Here is a 26687-nt window from a genome sequence, read left to right as displayed (position 1 = left end):
AACTGAAAAGCACCTTGTTTGTAACAAGAGATCTGCATCAAAGCTTCCTAGGACAACAATTGCAGAGAATGGGCCAGCAACAGTATCCAACATGTTGTCCTAGTGTTTGGCCACCATAGGGAACTCACTAGCTTCATATCTGATGTCTGTCTTCATAGCTGGGCTGAAGCATGATGAAGAGCTGGCCCACCATATCACATGTGTATTACAGATGCTGCATCTCTGAGCAACCAAGGGGAAGCACAAAAAGGAACTGGGAAGACAGGAGGCTAAAAAGGTTTTAATGAAAGGAAAAAAGTGGGAGAAAGTATTGTTTTCTTTCCTGAAGTTCCAAAATCTTGAAATGAAAATGTTTTACTTCAGCCTTCTGCATCTAAATAAAAGCAAAACTAAAGGAAAAGAAGGCCACAGAAACTTAGTCTTTTAGAAGAGATGCCAATGACTTCAGCAGATCCAGGATTTCAGCCTAAGAGAAGCATATCACCCCCCCCCCATACACACACTGATGATCAAATCAGGCACTGAAGGAAGAGGAAGGCTTTGTATTAACAGCTGAGGGCAAGCGAAATCCAAGGAGAACTCTCCATTCAATAGCACAATAGGAAGAACACAAGTCATGCACATTTTAATCCCATCTATTTCCTGCAGTGGGCTCAATGTGCAAGTTTAAATTGTTTGGTTTTAATGAAAAGAAGTCTCCAAAGATAACTTCTCACTTTTTATGTACTACAGCGAATCAGCAGCTTCACCTACTCGCACAATTCACACCAGTGATGGCCAGCAAGCAGCCTCACCTAAGCATCACTGCAAGAAGCATGGATGCTATCTCAGCAACAAATGCAGCAAAAATACAAGTCAACGGGTCAAATAATCATAAATCAGACACGTCTGTCTAATTTGGGGAACATTACTCAACGAGGAGTGATAACCAGCCAGAAGCTGGTCATTTGTCATCATCTTTGCTCACAGCATGTAACTGGTTGTCATGGCAACCCTGTCATCCTCCCTGCCGAATTGCTGAACCAGCCACCAGTCACATGCACCTGGGGAGAGGAAGATTCTCTAACGCTTTCCAGGAAAACATTCTGAAATGTGGGATTTACAGGCATACATGTAACCAAACTCTATCTGTGCCAAAATGATTTGCTGTTTTGATCAACTGTAAAATCAGCCATAATCAGAAAAGACTGACTTCGTAAGAATCCTAAGGAAATTTGGGATGAATTGCCTGTACTATTTTTCTTTTTCATGATGTGCGATCTTTGTCTGGCTGCAAAAATGAATTACTACAAGCAGAAGAAGCATTCAAGCAGAGATGACTAATCTAAAGGAAAGGAGAGGAAAGCAGATTTATCAACATTCAGGAAAAAAATCCAGAGACCACAACTAAACCCACTTGTTTTGCTGTCTTGGCTTATTTTCCCTTTCAATGACCAAAGCCCAAGCTGCTGATACAGGGACTACAATACTAGCACGATTACCAAAGAAAACAAGGGCCAGTGACTTCAGCAGAGGGACTCTGAAGAACTGTTGATGACAGCCGTGGATGAGGGCGATGGATGACACTAGCTGTCCTGCTCAAATGGGAGAATTCGGGGGCTCTCCAAGTTGTCTGCTCAGGGGCAGTACAGTCTGAGGTGCAGAGGTGAAGCCGTGAGAAGCCAGCACCACAGCTTGCGTTTACAGGAGTTAATAAGAACAGCAGCAGCAGCACGAAAAAGTACTGCAGTAAGACTGTGAGGAAAGGTCTATATGTTCCTTCCTGGAAAATGGGCAAAAAATAGGTAAACACAAGAGGACTAGACTGTTCACCAACCAAAAACATCTATCAACAAAACAGAGTCTGGTAAAGTAAGGAAGAAAGACTTGGAGGTGACCTGAATTGCTGTGTCAAGGGAGCTGTTGTGGCAACAGATGGACCAGGAAGAAGTCAACCTCTGTCCCAGCTGGAGGAGGGTGGCTGTTTAGTCAAGTGAAGCAGTGGTGAAAACATGAAATTATAGACATGCAGGAAGGATCATGTCAGCTTGAGCAAAAGCTGATGAATTGCTACCTGAAAGGTGCTGTACTGGAGACACATCCTACGGCTCTCCCACAAATGTTACTCTGTGACAAGAGATCAATCTCTTGATGAGGGTGCTGATGGACATTAGGAGAGCTAGGCAACTAAAAAGATCTACTGGGTCTGGCTGGAATTGGCCTAATTTTTTTTCTTAGCAACCTGTAAGGTACTGCACATTACATTTGTAACCAAAATAAGTGCTGGAAACACACAAGTGGGTTTAGTTATTGCTGAGCAGTGCTTGCATAGGCTCAAGATTGTCTCTGTTCTCAGCCTCAAGCAGGCAGGCCTGCTAGTGCTAGTGTTTGCATCACCTTTTATATATGATTATTTCTTTCTTCACTTACTAAGCTTTCTTTACCCTGAGTCATGACTTCTCACTTTTGCTCTTCCAGTTCTCTTCCCCACCGCCCTGGTGGGAGGAAACAAGCTACCACACAATTCAAAGCATATTGGCCAACCCAAGATCCAGGAAAAAGAAAGTAGGTACCATCTGGGGTAGAATGAGAGTCCCAAACAAGTGAGGGCAACATATAAATGAATGCCCTTTCCACCAACTTGGTGCTTAAATGAGACAGCGTCTGAACAAAGTGCACCAATACCTTAGAAGATATCTACCAACTAATTTTCAAAGCAGTCAGAATAATATGCTACTGTTCTAGCAAGTGATCTACTGCTTATAAATACCTCTTGCATATCACAGAATCACAGAATTACAGAATGGCTGGGGTTGGAAGAGACTTCTGGAGATCATCTTGTCCAGTCCCTCTGCTAAAGCAGGTACACCTAGAGCAGGTTACACAGGATTGCACCCAGCTGGGTTTAGAATATCTCCAGAGAAGCAGGCTCCACAACCTCTCTGGGCAGCCTGCTCCAATGCTCTCACCCTCACAGTAAAGAATACAACCAGTATAAGTGAGTTCCTAGCTTATTTGAAACACTAGTTCTCTACTCCTTCCACTAGATGGCAAAAGCTTTTACTTAAAGAGTAGTCCTTCACACAGCACACTGCATACCTCTAAATTGGTCTAAACCCACTGTGATCATGCATTGTGTGATTGTGACCCAAAGGGTCTCCTCACCTTAAAGTACTCTAAGCAGCAAATAGTTCATCAAGAGCTATTTAAGAGTGTTTTCATTATCATTATTAGCAAATTATTAAAAATGGTATTGCAAGTCAGCTTTCAGGGCTAAACCAACCCAGCAGCAATCTGCATCTGCTTTCTGATTTTTTTTTTCTTGCATAATATCTCTTCTTCCCATGCCTTTCCCCACAGAGAGCAGAACTGCAGCATATGATCTCATGTTCTGGGTTCACAACATATTGAGGCACACTGCACAGCACACCAAGGGAGAGCAGTGTGCACATGCATGGAGTCCAGCCTTCCTTCCCTTCACAAAATTCATCTGTCACAACAGCTGCAGCCAAGCATTTGGTAGAAAAACTGGGAAAATCACATTGGTAGTAGTTCTGGATTTGTTTATATCTCTCTTAAAATAAAGAGTCTGATTCTCCTGTCTCCTCAAAGTGAATTGGTATGCTAGTGTCAAACCACCACCAGAATAAACCAGTAATTTTGGGCAATGAACAAATATAGTTAGGGATTTTCACACAAACCAGAAAGGTTCAGTCTATAATACTGACAACAAAAGGTATTCAAGTTAAACACAGATGTCCTTCTGATTTCAAGACACAGGATGCCTGCAGAGCAGGAGGGGATGGTATGCCAATGTCTGGCATATGGCAGGAGGGTCACCTCACCAGCTTCACTCTCCACAAAGGAACTCCTGCACCATTGTGCTTTACTTACAGCTAATACTGTTGTTTTGCAAGCTTCAAATAGATTTCAGTATCTCCCAGCCTGTAACTCTCCATTTTACTGGGACTGGCTGTAGACACAAGTGGTTCCCTTACCCTTTCTGCTCATAGCTAGTGCTTCTTACCTTGATACGAGCCATGAAAGACAGAGGAACAGATCTTAATCCCTCCAATACACTTGCCATTAATCCCTGGTACTAAAGAATGGTACAAGGTTGGACTCCACCATTTGATCCCATTTGTTTGAACTGATGAATAGCTTTCTATGCTCTCTATTCTATTTCTATTGTATCCTCAATAGTTTAAATTGAGTATTAGTTATGTGTCTCTTTAATCTGAATGACACAAGTAGTAAAACAGAGTAAGGAAGAAAGAATCTGACTAGCAGTCACCACCATTTTTTAAATCCATTTTAGAAAAGCAAGTAAAAGAAAAGCATAAAAAATATATGCATTAAAAGTCAGGTACTGGGCAAAGGTAATTTTCTTCATCTGTATATAATGAGGCCTACTGACTTCAGGAGCCAATGGAGAGAAAGGACTGCACTTCTCTGGAGAATGTCCTGCATAAATATATTGATATACTCCGAAATTTTAGGGACATGCTCATTAGTGTTTTTGTGCATATGACTGGCTAATAAAAAGTAAGTGAAGTTACCCAATGGCACAGACATACAATTCAACTGGTGGCTTGACAAAATCTGCATTTCTTTGACAGCTTCATTTAGAGCACTGTGCAAATACATTAGAAAAACCTTTTTCTGAATTTAATGATTCAGTGAAAACAGAATATTAAATTGAATTACAATGGAGCTACTGTCTGAAATTAAATGTTTTACTTCACAAAAAAAAAAAAAAAGCAAACTTTGCAAAAAGTCATTTCCCCTCCCATATGCAAGCTCTGCTCATCCTTTAATTCACACACTGCAGCAGAGGCTCTAGGATGCCATGAAAATGACTGCTTTATCTTCACACCAACCTTGTGAGGCAGGAGAGTGCAAGCCCTGTTTTAAACAAAGTCAGGGAGGTGTAGGAGGAGAGGTCTGAGATGCATTAAATAACTCCCTGGAGTCATGCCCAGACTCCAGGTCTGTGCACACAAGCACCAGACAAACACACTCAGTGCACAGAGATCAGCCACTGTGCTCCAGCGTGACTACACATCAGAATTCCCTCCACCCTCCAGTCTGGACTGCTCTTTCTAGTATGCCAAAACTTGGTCAGTTTAGTACTCTCAGTAAAAGCTGGAACGTGACTTTTAAGCAATCTAGATAATGGATTTGTTTGCCACTTTAAAGCTGTAGTGAAATGTGCAATAGAGAGCAAACGGAAGGCTCCTGGTTTTTTCCAGCATAGAAGCCAAAGACCTAATATTTCCCCATCTGCAAATTAATTTCATGTTGCTACAGTACTGAAGGGATGGGAAAATTTATTATGGTGAATATCCACTTCGAGATGCATAAGCATGAAGTTTTGCACAAATCTAGGAAGCAGCACACTGGCCCCATGGCCTGCCTGCAGTGAGAGAGACACTAAGGGGGAAGCTTGGGCACGTCGGGCAGCTCCAGCCCATGCTGAGGGCTTGTAAGATGGTGAACTCAAGCTTCACCTCCCAGCCTTCAAACTTGGAGACTTTTTATAAAAAAAGAAAGCCAACAACCAAACAACTTTAACCTTTTCAAAAGTAATTTTGCTTCAGCTGAACTAAGTCTTTTCCTGCACAATGCATAGAGCCATACATGAAGTGCAATGTACAGCATCTACAACAGGAAGGCTTTATGAATGGGGGCTTCTGACAGCAGATGGAAGCTCCAGAGGAGCTGGCTGTGTTTTGCCTGCTGTGGAAGAGGGAAGCATGCTGATAGCACACAGGGGTCTCTTAGCCCTGCAGGTTATTCAAATATTTCACACCACTACATTGGTATGTCAATTTTCTATTAAATCTTTAGTCATACTGTCCAAATACCTTCTGGTATTCAAAAATCTCAGAGATGTTCATCACCTTTGAAAGGATCCGTCTAGCATTAGAAATACCAGTATTTTCATTCTCATATCTATTTCATGGCATTCCAGCATTAAAATTCTGTAATTTTCACAGAGTGGATTCATATATGTAATTGAAGCTAGACTTAAAAATCTTCATTTAAGGAGATACAAATGGTATCTCTGATATAAGCACTAGCAAGAATTAGAAGAAAATTTAGAAAAAATAACTTTGGCCTAAATCACCCTGGGAAGTCTAAGTTAGTAGCCAGTAACAAACCCAACACACAGCAACTAGAGTCCTATGCCAGACAGCATTTGAAAGAGAAAAATGAACGGATTAATTTGAAAATTCCACAGAACCACAACACAATTTCACTTGCAATTAGTACCACATTCAATTCAAAATCCCATTAGCAAAATGGATGCTTTGAAAACGAGGATAAGCTTCCCTTAAAGATGCATATGCCCAGAGGACAACTTGAGAAGTTTTTTATATTGTGAACCCTGAGATAGAATACCCCTAAACACAAACATCTGCTTGGTAAGAGTAAAAATATGCCAAAGCACAGGAAAACAATAGACAAAATTTCCAGTGTATGATAAATCATAAGCCACTGAGCTCTATAAGCACTGTGGAGAAGACCTTCTGGTGTTAAAAAATCTTGAAGATGTTTGCCATCACAAACAGCTGATTGTCATCACATGTTGTCACTAACAGTAAAACAAGAGATGCACGAGCAACAGAATGATCCTTTCCCCCAGCTGAAAAGAGTAGATAATCTTTGGTGGAAACCTTATAATTTGTGGACATGCCAGAGGACTGCAGGTGGTTTTGGAAAACTGGAAAACCAGTTATGTAGGATGAGAAGAGTACCCTTTCTGGATTTCTGTTCACCTTTGTTGCTGAGCAAAAACAAAAGACTGCAGGTAGATCCTACAGGATTAGGATACACACAGTTTCAAGAGCTGTTTTTCAATGCACAACCTTCACCTTTTCATTTTCTTCAATGGACAAAGACAACTACCTCCTCTTTTTTATGAATTTCTTACAAGTTCCTTTAATGTTACTCTTCTGCTACTTTAAATCCTCATATACAACGGCAGGCAATTAATTATCTTTTGCCACTCTGGAAGGATCAAGGTCACAAAGTTTTTTGAAGGTAGCATTTTAATACTCACTGGCAGTTGAAAAAATTACACTTTAGGAACCAAGATCAAGATAAAAGTCTTCATGTATATGGTTTTAATGTAGGATTGAGCTATCACAGGACTAGTGCATACACTTCATATGCCCTACTATAAAAATGGATGCAGCAGAATTAGAAAAGAAAGACAGATAAAAATCTTTCTGCAGGAAAAGACATTGACAGTAAAGTAGGGCTCTCCCTCCAGCTTGGAGAATAAATGACAGGGAGGAGGGGAGGATGTCGGAGAAATCTGTAAAATCATGAATGATGGGAAGAAGGCAAGGATGGAAAGGAAATCATCATTCACTGTTATTTACTGCTTCCTAAAACAGAAAAGCAAGAGGTATCTAATGAAATTATTGGAGAGCAATTTTATGACAAAAGGAAATACTTTTTCATATAATAGATAATCTGATTATGGAGCTCACGGTCACAGGATGTTGTGGATGCCAGAAATACAAATGTGAAAAAAATGATTAAATAAATTCATGTTAGAAAAGTCTTTCAAGGGCAATTGAAGAAGATAACATGAATGACATACCAAGTCTGAAAGTCCATAAACTGTCAATTACTGAAAGTGAAAAAGATATAATAGGGGGAGGACCACTTTATGCTAACCCTGTTTTTGTTTTTAGTGAAGCTATAAGTTTCTGCTACTGACCCCTGTCAGAGAAGCAACCCATAAAGAACTCCATGAGCCTAAGGTCTGTTATATAGGGCCATTTGGTTATGTACAACATGGAACTGCAAACACTGTAACTCTTGTGAAAGCTCTGCCTTCCATTTACTATATTAGTTTACACTGGAAATAGTGGAACTAACAACATTATTGAAGGACTTTGATAAAAGTTACCACAGCAGTTATACTGGATCAGATTAAAAAGCCTCATCTGATATAAGAATTCTCAAACCATTATTTCCAAGCTTCCTCTAGGGGATTTATATAAAAATATAGATACATAGTCCTAGAAGGAAAATACAAAATAACTTTTATTTTGTATTTTATAACTTTCCTACCCTAAGATACAGAATAATCTCATATGACAATAGAAATGCAGGAGTTATGGGACTGAATATTATTATCTTTTCACACTTGTCCCCTTCCAATTTATATTAACATATATCTAAAAGGAAGATTTTACTGCTTTTATAGTAAATTATGCATCACCATTTAACAAATATAAATTTATTTATAGACAAAAAGAACAGCTGGTCTTAAATATCTGTATGAATAAGGAAAGGGGAACATAGTTGAACTACTGAGGAGCAGTTAACTAACAGCAGATCTGTCTGGTGATTAGTGCAGGGACAACTGCTGTGGAGAGCTAATTAGCACTGCTTACACTACATGTTTTTACACACAACAATTACTACAGTTCAAAAAAGCTCTTATGTCAAAAAGTGTTTACAGTCTTGCTGTCCTGATATTATTTGCACTCCAGAAAATTTCAGAAGTAGAAAGGAGAGATGACAGCAACATACTGTAAGCAAGACGCTAGCCAGAAATTCAGTTTATGCACTGATAACAAATTCTCAGTGAATCCTGCCACCTGAAAATGGAATTATCCCAGATAAAACTGTGGCCAGGCAAACACACAATCCTGACATAGCACCTGTAAAACAATAAACCAAAAGTCAAAATAATCCAATGTGGTGGGCTTTACACCGACCCTTTTACAGTAATGTTACCAGAAGGAGAAAACATTTTTTCCTCTTTTAAACTTGGTCCACCACCTTACCCCTCAGCAAGTCATAAAACCACATCCCACCAAAAGAGCTTTAGTGTTTTACCAGATGAGGTAGTTGATTTGTTCATTATTGCAAAATTCAAGCTGCAAGGTTTATTCCTTTCAAAAGGTTTACTTATAAAACACTGAAGAAATTAAACACTACTCTTGTGAACTGACACTTGTTTTCAGCATTTTTGACAGAAATTTTTACAACTTTGTGGCTTGTGATATCTGAAACTTTTTGTCTCCCTATCTCCTGGAAACAATGGGAAAATTGCAGCTTGTCCACTTAAAAAAAAACCCAAACCAACAAATATTCAAAAAACCTCTCATTACAACTCACCAAATCTCCCATATTTCCCTCTAAAAGAAAGGTAAAAGCTGAAAAAACAAAATTAAAATGAAAGCATAACCCTAAGAAGATAAACAATAACCTGAAATTTATTCTTGCTTTTCAATACACATGGTTTTTAAACTCCCATTTGGGGACAAGATGTATTAGTTCCAAGAAGAATCTATGTTAGTTTTCCTTTTGTTTTTAACTGGTTTACTGGCATATATTGAAGAAGTTATTAATCTCTACTTAGCTGTTATAAATGCATCGTATCTATAAGTACTCCTGTGCAATGAAAATGAGGATGTAAAATTAAATGTATCACTAAAAATGAGCAACATGTGAAAACTCCTTCCCCCTCCTCTACTTCTAGTGCTTGATCTGTCCATTTGACCTGGCTGCAGATGGGGTGGTTTGCAGAGGAAAGCAAAAGAGGTCTACTGTGCAAATACTAGATGTATTCCTCCATCTACAATAAACATTCAGTAGTACACTTGAATACTTAAAATACAACCAATAATTACTTTCACAGTATTTTTAAAGTGTGGTCTGCAGGGAGTGCAACTTTTTGCCTGTGTTTTTTTTTAAATACTGTCCGACAGTTATTGCACTGATGTTAACAAAATTTGGAAGTAGTGAACCTCAAACACTGGTTGAACACATAGATAACGTCTCCACTTACTTCTGGCAGAGAGAAAATTACCCTCCTGCATCATTCCTGGAAAACCACAACTAAGTAGAGTCACTACTCAATTGGTTTTATCTTGGAACAGCTAAAGCCTGTCCCAGGTTAACAACAGGCTCCCTCAAGTCAGAGAGACCTATCCACCAAAAAGGGTGATTTCCTCTGGGAAGTGTTGAGTACACTGGACCACGCCCCACTATTTTCTGGACCCGCTTTTTGAAACTTAAAGTGGATGTGGACAGGAACCACTGGGAGGAACAGAGAATGGGGAAACTTCCACTGTCACCCTATTCCTAAGGCAGCTTCTTTTGAGATGCTGCATTTTCACTGTGAAGCAATTGAAGGATTAGAAAATCTTAGGTAATAGGTGCTTGGTATATTCAAAGTAGAGAAATCTGGAGTATAGTTCTGAAAGAGAGAATTCACCTGTGACATGAAATCAAGAGAACTATAGAAAACACATCTTCTGTTAATGATCACACATTAATTTTGATGTTGCACAAAAGTCTTACTTCCTATACTTACCCTGAATACACATAGGCAATACAATTTTACAAAGCCTAGCACACCCATTTTAGTGGGAAAAAAAATCCTGTAAGAAAAATGAAATAAACTTCCTCTTCCATGCCAGTGGAAGCTTAGCCCTGAAGTCCTTGTTCTGACATCATCTTCCTACTTTTCAGATAGCTTTGTCAAAAAAAGCATTGGCTATATTTCAGCACAATTAACCAAAGGAAATAAATGTAGCCAGGAGACTACAAAGTTCCTTAGTTGATCTGCTGACAGCTTCCATGGGCAAAAAAGGGAGACTCATTATTTTGATTTAGTTAAGCACAAAGGAAAAATAAGGTAATTTGAGTTTAACACCAAATGTTATCTTGAAATTCTGCTAGAGCTGGAGTGTGACAATGCTAGCTTACCCACAAAAGAAAACAGTGAACTAAATTACAAATAATTTTACAAAAGCGAAACCAAACTGTTTCTTATTATTAGTTTGTTTCTATAAGGAGCAAATACAGTCGTGCTATTTAATTACAGTTCCCCTGTGATAAAAGAAAAATTTGTATAAAGGTTTTGTGTGAGTCAGCTTTCTAATAAGACATCCTTTCTCTACCTCAACAAATTGATTTATTTAGAACTGTCAAGAAGGACAAAAAAATATCCAAAATATTAGTCAACATTCTTTGACAGCTCCCAATTCAATATTGGCTATAAACTGCCTCATCTTTCTAATCCCCAAACCCACACTCAATATTGCAAAAGTTCCTTTACCTTAAACTCTAGGGGTACCACTATCACACTGTTTAGAGATATTTTTTCTTCCCTTTGACTACAAGAAAAATACAGGGGAAGAATTTGTCACATGTAAAGGAGAAATCAGAAGTCTGGTTTTTAATGTATTTTAAATTTATGTAAAGATCTTCAAGCTCTGTGGATCAGAAGTATAAAACATCACTTGTCAATTCACTACTGAAATAATGAGCATTCAGGAAGATACTACTGCAACCTAAACTGTCAGATACCAACTGATCTTCCACTGAGCAGAATTTTTATTAACAGATAAAATATTTGCATTCAGCATCCAGGCCTAAGTGACATTGTCAACCAGTGCTATGAAAAAGTAAAATAGAAGCGTTACTTACAGTTACTAGATGCTCCTGTATAGTTCAACATGTACTGATCTGTTACCAGCATCCTTTAAGTTTGCTATATATATGTCCCAACAGCTTCATATTCTCCTTCTGTGTGGCATCTCCAACTCAAATATAAGAAAATACACGTCTGTGTTTGAACAGACACTCACTTAATTAGTCAAATGAGGAGCAGTACTTTGGATGGGAGGGAAGAGAAGCCACCCCCATTCAAGTGCTGGTAAATGTAACAGAGGAAACACCACATGTTGACCATATAAATGACTGCGTTTTCTAATAAGCCAAGAAAAAAATAAGAGAGATGGCTATACATGGATTTCAGCAGTGTGTGCATATACTGCATCCTCCACTGAATTCATTCCAGCTTGCAAGACATTGATGAATTTTCTGACTGACTCTGTTTAAGAGACAAGCTTTTGAAACAGTACTTTCAGCCCACAGGATTTAGATGACAATCAAATCAAGACCTAATCAGTTCAACTTGGAACCAGAACAGTCCCTCATCCTGCAGATCAGCCCCCAGAAATATATTTACGTTGATTTTTTCTCTTCAGCTGCCTGTATAAATGAAAAATTTTAAAAAACTGTAAAGCAAAGATCCACTCTTTGAAGATAAAATTCTTCTTAAGGCTCTAAACCTCCGACTTCCTGAAGGTGCATTGCAGGAATGGTAGAAATTGATTTAGTGAAAGGCTTCTATTAGTGAGAGCACTGTTCTCATTGCAAAGTCCCTCCCCTTGCTATAATCAATAATTTAAGCAAAGCCAAGAATCATGTCAGCCAAAATGACCAGGATAACTTGACTGTCTCTTTCTTATAGAGTACAAGTAAAATTAAATTAAGGTCTGAATGGGAAGGTATTCTAATTTAAAAATTAATTTGGCCAATCTGAGTTGTGCCTTTTTGGCTTTCATGCTGAGTAGGGGAGGAGGGATGGGGTCTTTTGTTCATTACTTAAAATTTCTCAGATTCAGAGAAGTGCCCAAAATCCACTTCCAAGAAGAAAAAGCCATAACCTTTGATTCAGAGTATTTTTATCAGTTATGTGCAAAAAAAAAAAAAAAAAAAAAAAAAAAGTGCCCTACAAAGTTAAAGCTCTGACTTGTGGATTATGACAGTGCTATTCCTCTCTCAGTGCCCTGCAATGATGTCTGAGTTGATAACTGATGCAGTGTTTAAACTGAGCTCTGCAGAATCTAAATTCAAAAGCAATTAAAACCAGGAAAAATGCATTTAGTTAAATTGTGTTATTGTTTAGGATGAAATAGTTTTGTTAAGGAACCGTTCCATTGAAGAGTTCTGAGAATAATTTTCAAGCTAAAGCCTCAAAATAGTCTTAATATGTAATAAATCAGTCCAGTGTATCAAATTATGTAGATCTAAAATAATCAACATAACGAATAGCAGTTAAAAAATGATCCCTATAACACACCACCACATAAAAATGGTTTAAAATGCCCCAGAGACACTATAAGCAGGAAGCAAAAATATATGCTTTATATTTAGAGTTCTCCTCTCCCTCTCTCCCCAACGATTTCTCATCACCAAAGTATCATGGACAAATTTACTTTGCAAGCCAAAGGACAAACACTGCTGGGGTTTACAAAACCAGATCCAGACACTACAAGGAACCCACTTAATGTCATTATCTTGAGCTCTGTGGCATCCAGATATTGGACATTTATGGCCTAATCCTGAGTACCCAGGGGCTCTCAGAATGAAGCAATCGAGTCTCAACGGCAAATACAGGTGCTTTTATGGAATTGCTTAAAAAAGGCTTCATGCCCCTTAAGGCAGGGACCAGACATCCACTCTCAAGCGAGGACTGAGTTCAGAGCAAGGTCTCTGCAGCATGCCAGGTCACATCATACAACACCTCTTCTGGCCCATGGAGATGCTCAGTACTGCTCTGAATCTAACCCACCTTCTGATGCCACAGCAACAAACCCAAGCTGCCTGCAGCACCATCCAGTCCATGTCTTGGTGGTACATGCTATAGGAAATTTCTCTATGTGCAATGCCATAACTGAACAGCACCATTGTGACTCAAAGGACCCACAAGCCCACTTCAGCCAATCCTATGTTGCTAATTAAAGCTGAATTCAACTTCAGTTAGCTAATGCTTGACTTATGTCAGAAGTCAGCACAGGCAGAACCAGTGCACTGAGAGACTGGGGTATAAAGGAGCCATTAACTTGGGGAGATAAGAAATACCTCCACATGCAAACATACCAGATCAGGAACTTGAGGAGGATTTAAGTCTGTGTCCCTCACTGTACAGACATCTCCTTCCACAGGGACCTGAATTAAGATCTGACTTTCTCTTAGCAGTACTTCAGAATTAAATAACTCACAGCTCTCAATTTTTGTGTTCTTTAAGTTTTCAGAACTTCCGTGAAATAACATCCCAGCACAAGCAAAATCCCCAATACTCATTTCTGCTGCCAAACTTAGTCCATCTGATTTACTGCCATTGCCTTTGTGCTAGTCTTGCTTGCCTAAGCTACTGTCTACAAACATCCCTGCTTGCTTCCAGCTCTCCTGCCATTGGTGCCAAGTCCTTATTTATCTCCACAGCTGCATATTATTTACTCTCCTTTTGCTTCCCCCTCCAATGCATCCCTCCTCCAGGTCATGTTCCCATCTTCCAGCCTATCCTCCCCACTTCACAACCCACATGTTCCCCCATCAGCTTTCTCCTCTGAGAGCAGCAGGGAGACCAGCTCACCACTGCTGGGCCTGACACTGGGATCACAGCAGGTGCTCACCGGAACAACCACAGGGGCCCAGGCTTTGCATTTCCACTCTGCAGAGCGCAAAGAGGCAGGAATATCTTCTGAGCAGGAAACTCCCCAAACTGTGCTGGCCATCCCCAGTTTGTACACCTGGTGAATCGCTGCTACTCCAGCAACTGCAATGTTCTCCAAGAGCTACTGCAAAGACTAGAGACTCACTCTGCTGAGTGGCTATACCATTCCTCCTGCCACACCTCCTGCAGCTGATTTATAGGAGCCTAGAAGATAACAAGCAAGCACCCAGATAGGCTGCAAAGAGCTTCAGAGCACACAGACCCCACCTAGAAGAATCTAACCTTGTTCTCAGCTTGCCTTAACAAACAGGGGCCTGCACATACAGTGTCCTCCCAAAGGTAATACTGTTTCTTCCTTCCCTTCCCCAGAGATATCTATACCCATTTCAAAGCATCAATCAGGTGGATTGAAGTTTGGCCTGACTTCTATGCAGCATTCAGAAGTGCTGAGGCAGAGGTTTACTGGATCGATTTCGGCCATAATTTTTTATTACTTGAACAGCTTTATGAACTGGAAAGTTTTTTTTTTTTAAGGAGAGGTGGTTAGTCTGGTATCAGACTAACAATAAGCTTATTGTGGCTTTTCTTCTGTGCAACTTCCTGCATTATCATCCCTCTGAAGTCAGGATCCCCATTACCTTCTCTGTTTTCTCTTCTGTGATTTATTTTTCCCTTCCTCTTTTTTTGGTCCTGTGTCTGACCAGGACCTATCCTAGGCACAGAAGGATATTCAGCAAGATGCACTTAACCTCAGAGAGGATGTGCAGCATCCAGAACTACACACTTCTCTCCCTAAACTTCAGAAGTTTGGAAAGTTTCCAAAAACAGTTTGATCAAGTTAAGTACCTGACATGGTTAAGTTATTTACCACTTCTGAAACTTGAGTCTGCCCTATAGAAGCTCAGAACAGTTTTCCACTTTGCTACAGCACACAAAAAGCATGTCCTAATATCTCTTAACATTACACATTGATGTAAAGTACATTGTGGAGTTAAGGGAAATGAGCAGTGCTCTGGGCATCTTGCGAACCATTCAGGCAGTAGCATGATGCTGGTATTTACTTCCCTGTGTTGTCTTGGCACCACCTCGACTCCCCATTGCCACCTTTTGCTTTCCCATGCAGGTATTCCACATGTTCCAGGCACAGGCCCTGCAGGCATATGTTTATCCCCCAACTACACATTTTACTGAACAGAAAAATATTCATTTTTAACACTCTCAAAATCATAGTACTGCACTTATACAAAGCTGCACTATGATATTTTCTGGATTAGGTATTATGTGCTTTACTAAGGTAGCATGGGAAGTGTCCCTGAAAAGACAAACACCAAACAAGAAATTAAATATCAGGGGCAAAACAACCCAGTTATTAGAGTCCCATCAAGTGGCCAGAAGTTCAGCTGGAGTAAGGTCAAAATCAATGAAGCTGTGTCAGTTAGGACTGGGCCACATTTAACACTACTTGTAGCCAAAGGACTAAGCTAGCCACAGCAATGCTTTAGTAGTCAAAGCACAGCCACCACAAGGCAACTGTCTTCAAACTCAATCTCCCCCAGCCCCAGGGCACCCAGGGAGAGATGCCACACTAGGAGAGAACTGTTTTTACAAAGAATATGACAAACCATCCTAGACCCTTTGGGAACAATATAGCAGAGATTAAACATTAACCATATGTTTAAAACAAAGGCACAGTCAATGAACGAATTTCATTTCTGCACTACAGGGTAGGTGTTTCAAACTATTCAGCTGGTTAATTCATCTGTGAGTGTTACCTAATGTGCATCCTGCTCAACCTGTGATTGTTTCTCCAAATGCAAGTCCTAGCTCTTGCCTCTTCTCTGCTGCCTGTCTTGGATACCACCAGACATCTCAAGGGACACCAGGTGGGCAGTTGAACCAAGCTTACTCTAGAGAGGAAATTTAATGGCTCTGATGAACTGAAAAATCATTATCTTTTAGCCAAACAGTTAAGTATAAAACTGTAACTGTAACCATACAACACATTCTGGAAAACTTCTTCTGCAGTCCCAAATCTTGGTAATTGCAAACAGAGTTTTGAAGAGGATGTTAATCACTGCTATATAAAGCATCTATTCTCCCATTCTGGAATTTAAGCACATTCATTCACTTTTACATACCCATTTTTGTTATCTACCTCAAATCAAAAGGCTGCTGATTATTACTCTTAATTGTGGAATTTTTAGATTTCAACTTGGAGCACTCAAACATCCAAGATAAGGATTTAGGTAGCTCCACTGAGAATCACAGAACAAAACCAACCTGACTGCCTAAACACAGCAAGCAGCCTCCCTGTGCAACTGATGGTGGCAATGTGTACTTGAGAGGCTCATCCTTCAAGTTCAATTTACTATCAAGTTAAATTTATTTTATAGCCTTCTACTACTAGACCCTGATACTGTGAACATTGTATAACCATGGCTGCCCTTGAAGTTTTATTTCTTCTAAACTGAGCCTAAAATCTTCTTATAGGGATGGCTAAATAGAGACAAACATGCAGTTAGTAACTTCACATGCAGAATGTTACCTGCACAAACACTGGGGATATAGAGCAATAGTCACCTTTCTTTTTTTCATAAGCAGTCAGCAAACAGTCAAGCCTGAGACAATAAAACATGCACTGTTCTTGAGACATGGTTATCAGTAACATGCAGGATTTTAAAAAATACAACAGCCCAATATTAAAAGCTGCCAGTCTTTAGGATGCACAGCAGGTGTGAACCAGAGACTCTTATTCCCAAAAATCTGAAAATTGGGTGTTTACTTAGAGCCCTATAACTGTATAGGCAGTTCTCTGTCTTGTTTTATAGGACTTGTGTTAATCCACAAGGTAACTGAATGTATTTTTAGCACATAAATCTTTTTCCCCACTCAGGAACACAGAAAACATGTTCTGAGCAAGTAACAGACTTATTGTCTGTATCAGATAGGTACTGCAAATGAAGAATCGTGCATTTAAGGGGACATCAATTTTAATCTGGTCAAAGATGCCAGTTAATATCAGAGGCAGAATTGACCATGCTGTAAGTCTTTCTGACAAGCTCATGATTTACTGTAATTTTTATTGTATTAGGAGGGCCATTCTGCCCAGCCATGCTGTTATTTCAGAACACTGGGCTCTCTTTGCAAGAGCAGCGCTCCTGATCCCCAAGGGCCACTCTCCCAGCTGCCCTTTCTGCACAAGATTGAACTTGTTTATTTGTAACCAGCTGTTAAACTGCCCTCTGCTATCTACTCAGAGACCAGCAGCAGACAGGCATTGGTATATTGCAGTTGCACACAGCAGCAGCGCTCCTGAAAAAGGACAATTGTGGTTTTAATACCCCTTTGACTTCAAGTAGGGAGAAATGAGGCACCATGTGACCCAAAGGCTGAGAGACCAGGGAGCCAGAGGAGGCTGCTGCCCCTGCACATCCTCCCACAACCCCAAAGAGGGCAAGAAGGGCAGCTGGCATAGAGCAAGAAACGTCTGTGGCTCTCTAGCACCATGTGTCCCACATCTCAGGGACTTGCCTAATTATGGGGCTATTCCTGGTTCTAGAAGGAGGGGGGTTTATTTAAATTAAAACAGAAAGCAAAAGCAAATTCCAATTTTCTTGTTGGTTTGGAGACAAAGAGAATTCTTTTTATTTCTTGAAGAATCCCCATTTCTAATTCATTAGAGATTATTACACAGAGCAGTTTACTTTACTATCCCTTTACTATGGCGGAATAACTTTCCACTGAAATTGTTTTTCAGGTGATACAAAGTTTAAGAAATGTGCCTGCCTTCTTCTTAACAAAAAGCCATCAAAAAAAAAAGCAAGTGACAAACAGAAAACATCACTCTCATTCTCTCCTAGGTTTGAGCTCTGGGGCATGTGCTTTGCTGCTGCTTGCACCACATAGATTCATACAATGAGAACATACAAATTTATCCAGGTGAAACTGATGAATACACAGAGAGAGAGAAGGAATAGGTAGATGGTGTAATAACACAAGATGTGTTTCCTTTGAAAGCCAGACTAAGGAAAGTTTCTTGAGAGAGAAGGAGGAAGCACTCCCCATGATGTGAATCCAGTTCTGGTCCATTTGCAGTATTAAAAGCACCTGGAGCTGGTGTATGGTTTTTCATAAGACTCTCCAAAATGACAGAGGATTCAGCTGCATAGATACAGCAGGTCCCAGGGGAGATGCAGTGCCTGAGGCCAAGGGAGGCAGGTTTCCTTGTTGGGGGACTGCCTGCAGTGCTGGGTGTCAATCAGCTCTGGTGGCAAGTCACTGCCTGTCTCTAGGAAGGCTGCCTGAAAACCCATTAGGGCTTGGCATGTGCTAAGATCTCGATGACATCCCACTGCTTTGCTGACTATAGGTTTTTCTGCTTCTAAAATCACCGCAGACTCTTTTTTTTTTTTTTTTTTTTTTTTTTTTTTGAAGTACTAAATCTCAGAAAGAAGGTTAGATAGCTGAAAGCGCTAATAAAATTATCTGAAAGTTGAGGTCTATGTAGTTCTTGTCAAGATGCACATACGTTTCGCTGGAGAAGAAGAGTTTTCTCAAAACATATTTCTTATACTGTACTGTGCTTGCGGTGTTCAGTGCCCATTATTAATGGATTCTATCATATCTGTTTCTCAGCATTAACATGTGTTTAAATAAGTCAGTTGTTTTGTATTTTTAAATAGAGTTGTATTTATTTTTTACCTCATCATTCAGAGAGAAGGTCAAGGCTCTTGAAAGCACCTTTTTATTAGACCACATGTAGAAGTATCCTGCCCTGAGCAGACTTCATGAGGATTTTATCTAAATAAGGATGCATTCTGAGTGCAATCAATTAAGAATAAAGATTTCAGGGTTTTTGAATCACACAACTCCAAAAGAAAACACATGAATAAAAAACAACAAAAATACCTCACAAAACAACATTCAGATTTCCAGGATTTGAATAATGAAATACTGTTAAGAGTGGGAAGAACAAAACAAAACAATGCAGAAGCCCTAAAAGAAGCATATTGTTATTTTCAACAGTGTCTTCTCAGGAAAACCATATTTCTATAATTATTCTGCATAAACTGAAATGCCAAATACAATCTCTGGACTGAACATTAGTAATTCCCTAGGTATCTGCTGACTACATTCTTTTATGGATTAACTGTTCTCAGTACTGGGGGATTTCTTCACTTCCCACAAGACATATGACTAGAACATTACTGCATATTTTTTTCCCCTAGATAAATGCCTTCCTTTCTTTGGGCCCTAACTACTGGAGCACAAGTGCAAGGGTTGGGGAGCACTGAGCTGTGATGACCCTATACAGCGCTCTCTTCCTGCCCTAGATGCAGTGGCAGTGAAGAGCCCTGTCCATGGCCAAAACCACAGACCTCCAGGACAGAAACCACCAGGACTCACTGAACAGCTTCTCAGCTGGAAGGGCTTCTCGTTACCCATGTTGGCACATAGGGAGGGAGCATCATCAAATGCACACTTACAAAGTTGTGCATTACAAAAGTTAAAATCTTCACCGAACCTAAAAATCATCATTTGGAAAAGCTTTTTTGTTGTGAGTAGGTAGCTATCAGTAGTTCAGCATTTCCCAGTAACCATGTTCTTCTCACAACATGCACCCACTGATTATTGAAAAACAATTACTTATAAAGTAGCAAGAGGTGCAGTCAGCATATTTCTAGGACCCTGTACAGGCCATCTGCTGGTGCCTTTCTTAAAACTGCTACAATCGACCAGGAAGCTTCCAAGTATTCCCTAACAGACAAGCAGCTGTGTGCAATGCCACTGCTTGCATTTTGATACAATCCACTTCCCCACTGAAACTGCTAAACCACCTCTCTCCTTCCTGGCACCAGCTGAGAAAAGCTAAGCAATCCCTTTTTAAAACAGTGGCTGTGAGGAGCCTTTGCTTGTGTACCTGTTTCATCAGGCGAGCTCGGCGAGGCGCTGTCCTGGGACAGGGTAGTCCAGCTGGAGTCCTCATCACTTGGGGCCAGGTTTTGAATCCTGTGGAGGGCACAGTCTGTTTTAGCCCCAGTTTTTGGGTGATCCTTCTTTGTCTCAGGGCTTGATGACACTGTGGCAACCTGGCCATCCTCTGGGCTTGGCATCTTGTTCTGTTTCTGGGGCAGGACTTCCCCATTGACAATAATGGTAGAAGCCTGGCTGTTGCTTTGTGCAGACTTATCTTCCATCCCAACAAAACCCTGCTCTAGATCTCGAGCTGATGTCTCTAGATCTGCATAGTAATTCAGGAAGCTCTTGGTCCTTCTTGGCTGCGAGGGTAATATTTCACAGCCAGAGGAATCCTGCGGGATCGGCTCATTGCTTTCAAACTTCTCAGAAGTCACATTTACGCCTGCAGTGGTACCGAGGTTTTTATTGGGATCCTGCTGTCCCTGCTCAGCAGCTTTCCTGAGCTGGTTTTCTCCATTCTTCACCAGCTTTATATTGGCAGAGCCATTGCCCAGAAGGGGCTGAACGGCCGGATCGGAAAGACCCATGGCTGTCTGAATGTTAGTCAGCGCGTACTTTTTCCTGCATTTCGGAGGAGTGCTGTTCTTGGCCTCTGTGTGCCTGATTTCTGCATTCAGGAGCTCGTTGTGGGAGGAGCGCAGGTTCAGGGTGTTGGGCGGGGTGGCGGGGCTGTTGCGGTTCACAGCGTCCGTCGTGCTGCCGCTTGCCATAAACACTGCCAGCGCGTCCACACCAGAATCGACTGAAAAGCAAAAGGAACACTCGTGAAACACATTCATTGCATACACTCTTTTGCTAGGGCTTCTGGTGAAGGCATGTAGCACTTTAGGTAATTGTTTTACAGGAGGAAAATTACCACAACCTAGGTGGGTAAGAGAAGAGACAAAAGCTCATCTTATTAAATAAGGAAGAACAGAGGCAGAAAAAAATTACAGAGAGATCATCAGGACCACAAAGATGAGAAGAAGCAGAAAGCTTGACCCTATACAAGACAATTTTAGGGCAGATTTTTCATTTCTGAATGTGTTGCAGGCAGGCTCTGGGACAGGCATTTACAAATGCCTGGGACTCTCACTATCTTACTATAACTCTTTCAGTATTTCACCTCTGTCTCAGATGAGGAGAGAAACAAGTCCTCAAGTGCTCATCACTAGGAAGCAGAAATTTGAACTATTTCTAAGCAGACTGCAGACAGATGCTGCTTCTTTTTCATCTTTGGGTAGTGCTGTTACTGGTAAACCTGACTGGCTGGTCAGTTGTTGACTCCTAACACTTGCATTTTCTCTTTCTTTCTTTCTTTCCCCTCCCTCTCCTGCCACCTTTTTTTTTTTTAGGGAAGGGAAGTAGAGGGTCAGGGAGTACAAGTAGAAGATTATTTCACAAAGGTATATTTGATTTTCAAGGGCAGGGAAAAAAATCCCTTGACAAAATACCCTGCTGGAATTCAATCAACTTCAAACAAAGGGCTTGCTCCAGGGATGGTTTACTATTTCTATAGCTCACAAAGTTCAAGTGTAAGGATAAAACATACATCCTAGGGCAGAGTAAACATACTACACTGTTAAATTCTTTTGCCTGCTTGTAATCAAGTTTCTGATTTTTCTTAGCCATGGGCACAGCTCATATTTTGAAAAAATATTAAGTTTATTGAGGGAACAGATTTTTAGACTATTAAAAATTATCAAATTATAGCTCTTTAAAAAAACTCTTAAAAAAACCCTGTAATTTGTTCCTGTACTGTCTATTTATGGCTTCCACTAATCTGCACAAGTACTACATGAACACCTCAATTTACTGTAGCAGTCACAGTTGTTTGATATCTGGCAACTAAATTAGAGGCCAATTAATAAATCACTCCCATCTGCCACAACATGAAACACCTTTTCTGTTGTTCCTAATTTTCAGTTATCATTGACTGCTTATGTTGCACATAAAAAGGTATCAGGGGCTTATCCAGGAATGAAAAGCTGTAATTTGAGCTAGCTGATGACAGATCATTCCAGTTGAGCTGTGCTGCATCTTTGGCTATTTTATATATGACAGAACTGACTGCTCTACAGATTTACAAGAGATTAAATATATGGGTTTTAAAAGAACACATAATACATAAACAGAGTGAAAAGGAGCACTTCACATTGTTACCTAAATGCAGGCACAGTTGCCCTCCTCTTTGATATGCTGTCAAAGCTGCTCACTTGCAAACATCATTCTGGTTCATTTGAAACTAAGCAGATCAAGTAATAATACCCTTTGTTCCCTGAATCACCCACCCAGCTGTTGAAGAACAATTTCTAAAACTTGTTAAAAACAGAATTTAAAATAAATTTTACAATTTTTCATGTTTGCCAATTTCTCAAGCCCTGGTCAGTCAGTCTAAAACTCTGCAAATTCTTTAGAAGACAGATCACTCCATGGACATGCCATGCCATCATCTTAGGTAATGGCTAACAAATATCCTGAAAAAAACTTCAGCCACAAGAGACTTTAAAACACAACTATTAAAAAATTTAAAGGAACTTTATAAATTACTTCTCAGATAAACATGTCATATACACACGCAGAGCTTTCTGGATCTTGTTCAAAACCAGTGAGGTCTAATGTAAGCAAGGTTGCATCCGATCAGATGTTACCAAAATGTTTACATGAAACAGCTTCTACATATCAACTGGCTGCTTTGTACTCTTTTCTGAATCACTCAAAATCTGACAACATGAAAGTCACATAAAAAAGCAAAGTAATAGGGCAGGATAACTCCCCTTCACCCCACTGCCTGACCTTTAGAATTTGTGCAATTGCATGGTATCTAGGGATTTCTCTAGATTACATTTTACTCCATGCTTCAGCAAATTAAAACAAACATTTATGTTTTTCACCAAAAAATACAATTACCACAATATGGAACAAGACTGAAATTTATTCTTATCCTTTGCTACAAATGAGCTACTTCATGCAATATTTGCCACTATTTTTGCCACTGAATAAATTTATTAAAAAATAATCTTCCCAGATAAAGTTAATGTGTTTACTTGCCAGCTTATCTTTAACTTGTCCCCGCTGTTATTGTTTCATTGCTCAGAAATATTGTTAAGAATAACACCTTGGAAGCATTGCAACAAAATATATTACATTTCACTAATCTGCTTGATAAAGGCTCTCCATTAATTTGATGAACACTGGCACATTGTTCAATTCCTGAGCCAAGGAGTCTTTGCGGCCCACAAAGTGTTGGTGACATGGGTGTTAAGTTGGGCTGGTAAAGACCACGAACAGAAAAATGTCAAAACAAACCTTTCACTAGACACCATCTCCCCTCCTGACCTCATCTCAGGCGATCTGTTGATCAAACCATCATGATCAAATGATCAATGAGCAGGCGCCCTGTTTCTGCACTCCCAGCACATGGCCAGCTTCCCTCTGCTCTTGGAAGCAGGCAGATATAAGAAAAAGGGAGGAAAAAAAAAAAAAGAGAAAAGAAGGAAAAAAGAGAAGAAGATGGGCAGATCTTCCATCTCAAGGGCAGAAGTTGCTGTGAGACTGGGACTAACTAAAGCATCAGAAAAATTGAAATGCAAGGAAGTGCCTAAGAGCACTGAAGAAAGATTGTGCAGTAGAACAGCGTAAGGAAGAAGAGCAATAGCCTGTCCCTCCTCCTTTATACAGGACACAATGACGCTTGAAACACAACACTTGTCCCAGAGGAAGCACATGCCAACTTTGTAATTAAAAACTTCAATAAAATGCAGGAACCCTAGATTCCTGCATCCAGGGCTGCCACAGGCAGACTCCATCCCCCTCTCAGACAGCTCCTTGTGCTGCCTGGCCACCAGCAAGGACCATGCTACTGGCACAGGGCACCATATCTTCAATTTCTCTACCTTCTGCTGAAAAGCAAACACAAATGGACAACTAGACCAGGAATCACCGAGTTGACACATGTATCTCAGTTTAAGTGGGGGAACACTGCTAAGTTGTGAGTAAAAGTAGGGTATTACACTAAAAAAAATTCTACTTTGGTGAAAAGCTAACAACAATTAGAACATTATCATTACTGGGAATAATAATATGGTTAAATTGTTGATTCTTCAAGACAGCACTTAACTCGGTAGAAGATCTGTCACAGCAATTCATTAAGGGTTTCAACTTGCTTACTTTTTAAAAGAACTCCCAGCCTCAATTGTAGACTATTAACATTCTTACAGATACAAATGAAGATACTTTTACCACTATAATGTGTTTAACACAGAGTAGTGCCAACTCTCTAAGGATCATAATAATACAAATAATGCTATCACTTGAATGGCTTTTATCGATGTTTTTCAATCTTGTCATGTAACTTTCAGAGCTAGAAGAAAGAGAGAGGAAATGTCATTGCAAACAAAGAATAGTGCATGACCAATTTGTCTTTGCCATCTAATGACTTTTTTGCATCGTATTATCTACAGGAAGTTTTTAAAAAGTTCAATAGAGACTTTCTTCAAAAAGGCACGGTTAAAAAAAAAAAATGAAGTGTTTTCTCTTTTTCATGTGTATTTGCAAAATGAAAGTGAAATATGGACCTGGAAAGAAGAAGAAAAATAAGAAGAAAATTTCACATATTTGCATAGCAGAATCTTTTAAAGGGCATCTGACCTGGAAGTACTTCTGACATGGCTCGCGGGGCGTCAGCAATGCATCAGGAAATAGATTATAATTTGAAATCTGAAAAAAGGGACCATTTAAGAATTAAAACCAAAGAAAAACACAAAAGAAAAATACCACATTTTAGAAGCTCCAGAGAGGTGTTAAGCATTCTAAATAAAGCTCACAGCATAACAGTGAGGATCTTCTGAGTTTTTAATGATATTTGACAGTCAATAAAGTATAGGAGAGGCTAGTCTGCAACAACACAAACATGTAATTAAAAATAACTATTATATTTTTGTTAATGTACAGCTTTACTAGGAGCACAAATTCAAAAATATTCTTCAGTTTTAGTCAACATACTGTAGCAAAAACTTAATTACACTGGAAAATATGAGGTTTTTCCAATTACAGCTTACTCAGGAAATCACCACAGCATTGTAAAAGAAAACACAGCAGTAAGGCAGGTTCACAAGAAAATTTGCAGAATGAGATCTAGCATATGAAACTAAGAAGCACAGGGTTGATCTCACAGGAGGGGATCATAAAAAGAAAATTAGGCAGTAAATTCCAGTATTGGACCCTTTCCTGGCCATATTCTCATAAATAAACCATTTTGCCCTAAAGTCTCTGATTTGGATATGAATGGCACACACAGTGAGAGACAAGGTACTCATGAAATTTTTTGCCACTGCATCTAGGAAACATAGGAAAAAAATAATATAAATCTTTCCAAAAAACAGATTTCCCTTCTGGAAGGATATCTCTTGAGCACAAAACATTTAATGACATCTTCATGCCACAGGGCTACAGCCACAGATCTTATACACCTGGGCTTTAGTTTAAGTCTAAGCAGCTGCAGGAATCATTGAGCTACAATGATTGCAGCTCAACACCAGTTAACTCCCTTCACTTCAAAGGGTGAATTCTATGACCAGCTAAATGGTAATAGTTAAACAGATGTCAGCCAAAAGCATCCTAATAAACTCCAGATTTATATTATTAGCTGAAATCAGAATCCAGACTAGAAGCTTTCTTGGTATCAAATGCCATCTGATTCTTCTTACCTAGATATCTACACAAATTCCAGGCAACACCTAACACTTTGAGAATGGAAAAGGAAAGAAAACATTCAAATGCAGTGCTGTGGTAGATCAGAGACTACAGCCAATGATCTTCTTCTTGCTGCTCCCTCTGGCAATGACATCTTAGCTGGACTGAGCTTGGAAGCTGGAAAGAGAAAGCTCAGGAAAGCCAAGAAAGTGAATTACGAAGGGTGGGCAGAGCAGTTTGGGGAATGCAAGAGCAAGAAAGGAGCAAGGCTGCCAGCACCTTACACATGGTACTCTCAAATCTATCTGCAGATGAGACCACACAAATCTCTGAGTTGCTGAGGGTGGGAAGGACCTCTCCAGATCATCAAATACAACACTCCTGCCCAAGCAGGTAATCACTGCTGCCCTCTCTACTCCACCCTGGATCTGTCCTCACATCAGAATAAAATCCCCACTTCAACCTGATTGCTAAATGCAGCTTCTCCCATTTCCAGCTATTTCCTGCTTCACCTAGTCCCACTGAAATCACCATCTGGCCACCAGCTTTCTGTCCTGGCTCCTCCATCCCCAAGAGGCACCCTGCCAGTCCCTGCTGCCACAAGAATGACATTTCTCTTTTTAGAGCTAATCTTGCTGCCAATGAACTGCAACAGCCTAGCAGCAGTGCTGTTTCTGTTCTAGTGATGCTCTTATTCATGAGAATCATAAAGCTGATCTGTCTTTATGTGGCATAATTGAGGAAAACAAACTTCAGATCCTCAATGAGTTGT

At 39.9% G+C, this 26687-nt stretch overlaps 1 protein-coding gene across 3 annotated transcripts in view; it reads right to left on the bottom strand.

The window, feature by feature from the left end:
* APBB2 (amyloid beta precursor protein binding family B member 2) overlaps window positions 1-26687 on the bottom strand; it is a 110698-nt gene that overhangs the window by 66789 nt on the left and 17222 nt on the right. For all 3 annotated transcript variants that reach the window (XM_053940277.1, XM_053940275.1, XM_053940276.1), the window contains exons 3-4: window positions 24872-24940; window positions 20184-20984 (exon numbers count right to left, since the gene is read on the bottom strand). In XM_053940277.1, coding sequence (XP_053796252.1) covers window positions 20184-20984; window positions 24872-24890 — 820 coding nt within the window. In that variant the 5' untranslated portion in view covers window positions 24891-24940. The remainder of the gene's footprint in view (window positions 1-20183; window positions 20985-24871; window positions 24941-26687) is intronic.

This window comes from Vidua chalybeata, chromosome 4 (assembly GCF_026979565.1).
Source record: "Vidua chalybeata isolate OUT-0048 chromosome 4, bVidCha1 merged haplotype, whole genome shotgun sequence".
In the NCBI taxonomy this organism is placed as follows: Eukaryota; Metazoa; Chordata; class Aves; order Passeriformes; family Viduidae; genus Vidua; species Vidua chalybeata.
The sequence above is the reverse complement of the archived record's forward strand: the minus strand, read 5'-3'. Positions and strand labels throughout refer to the sequence as shown.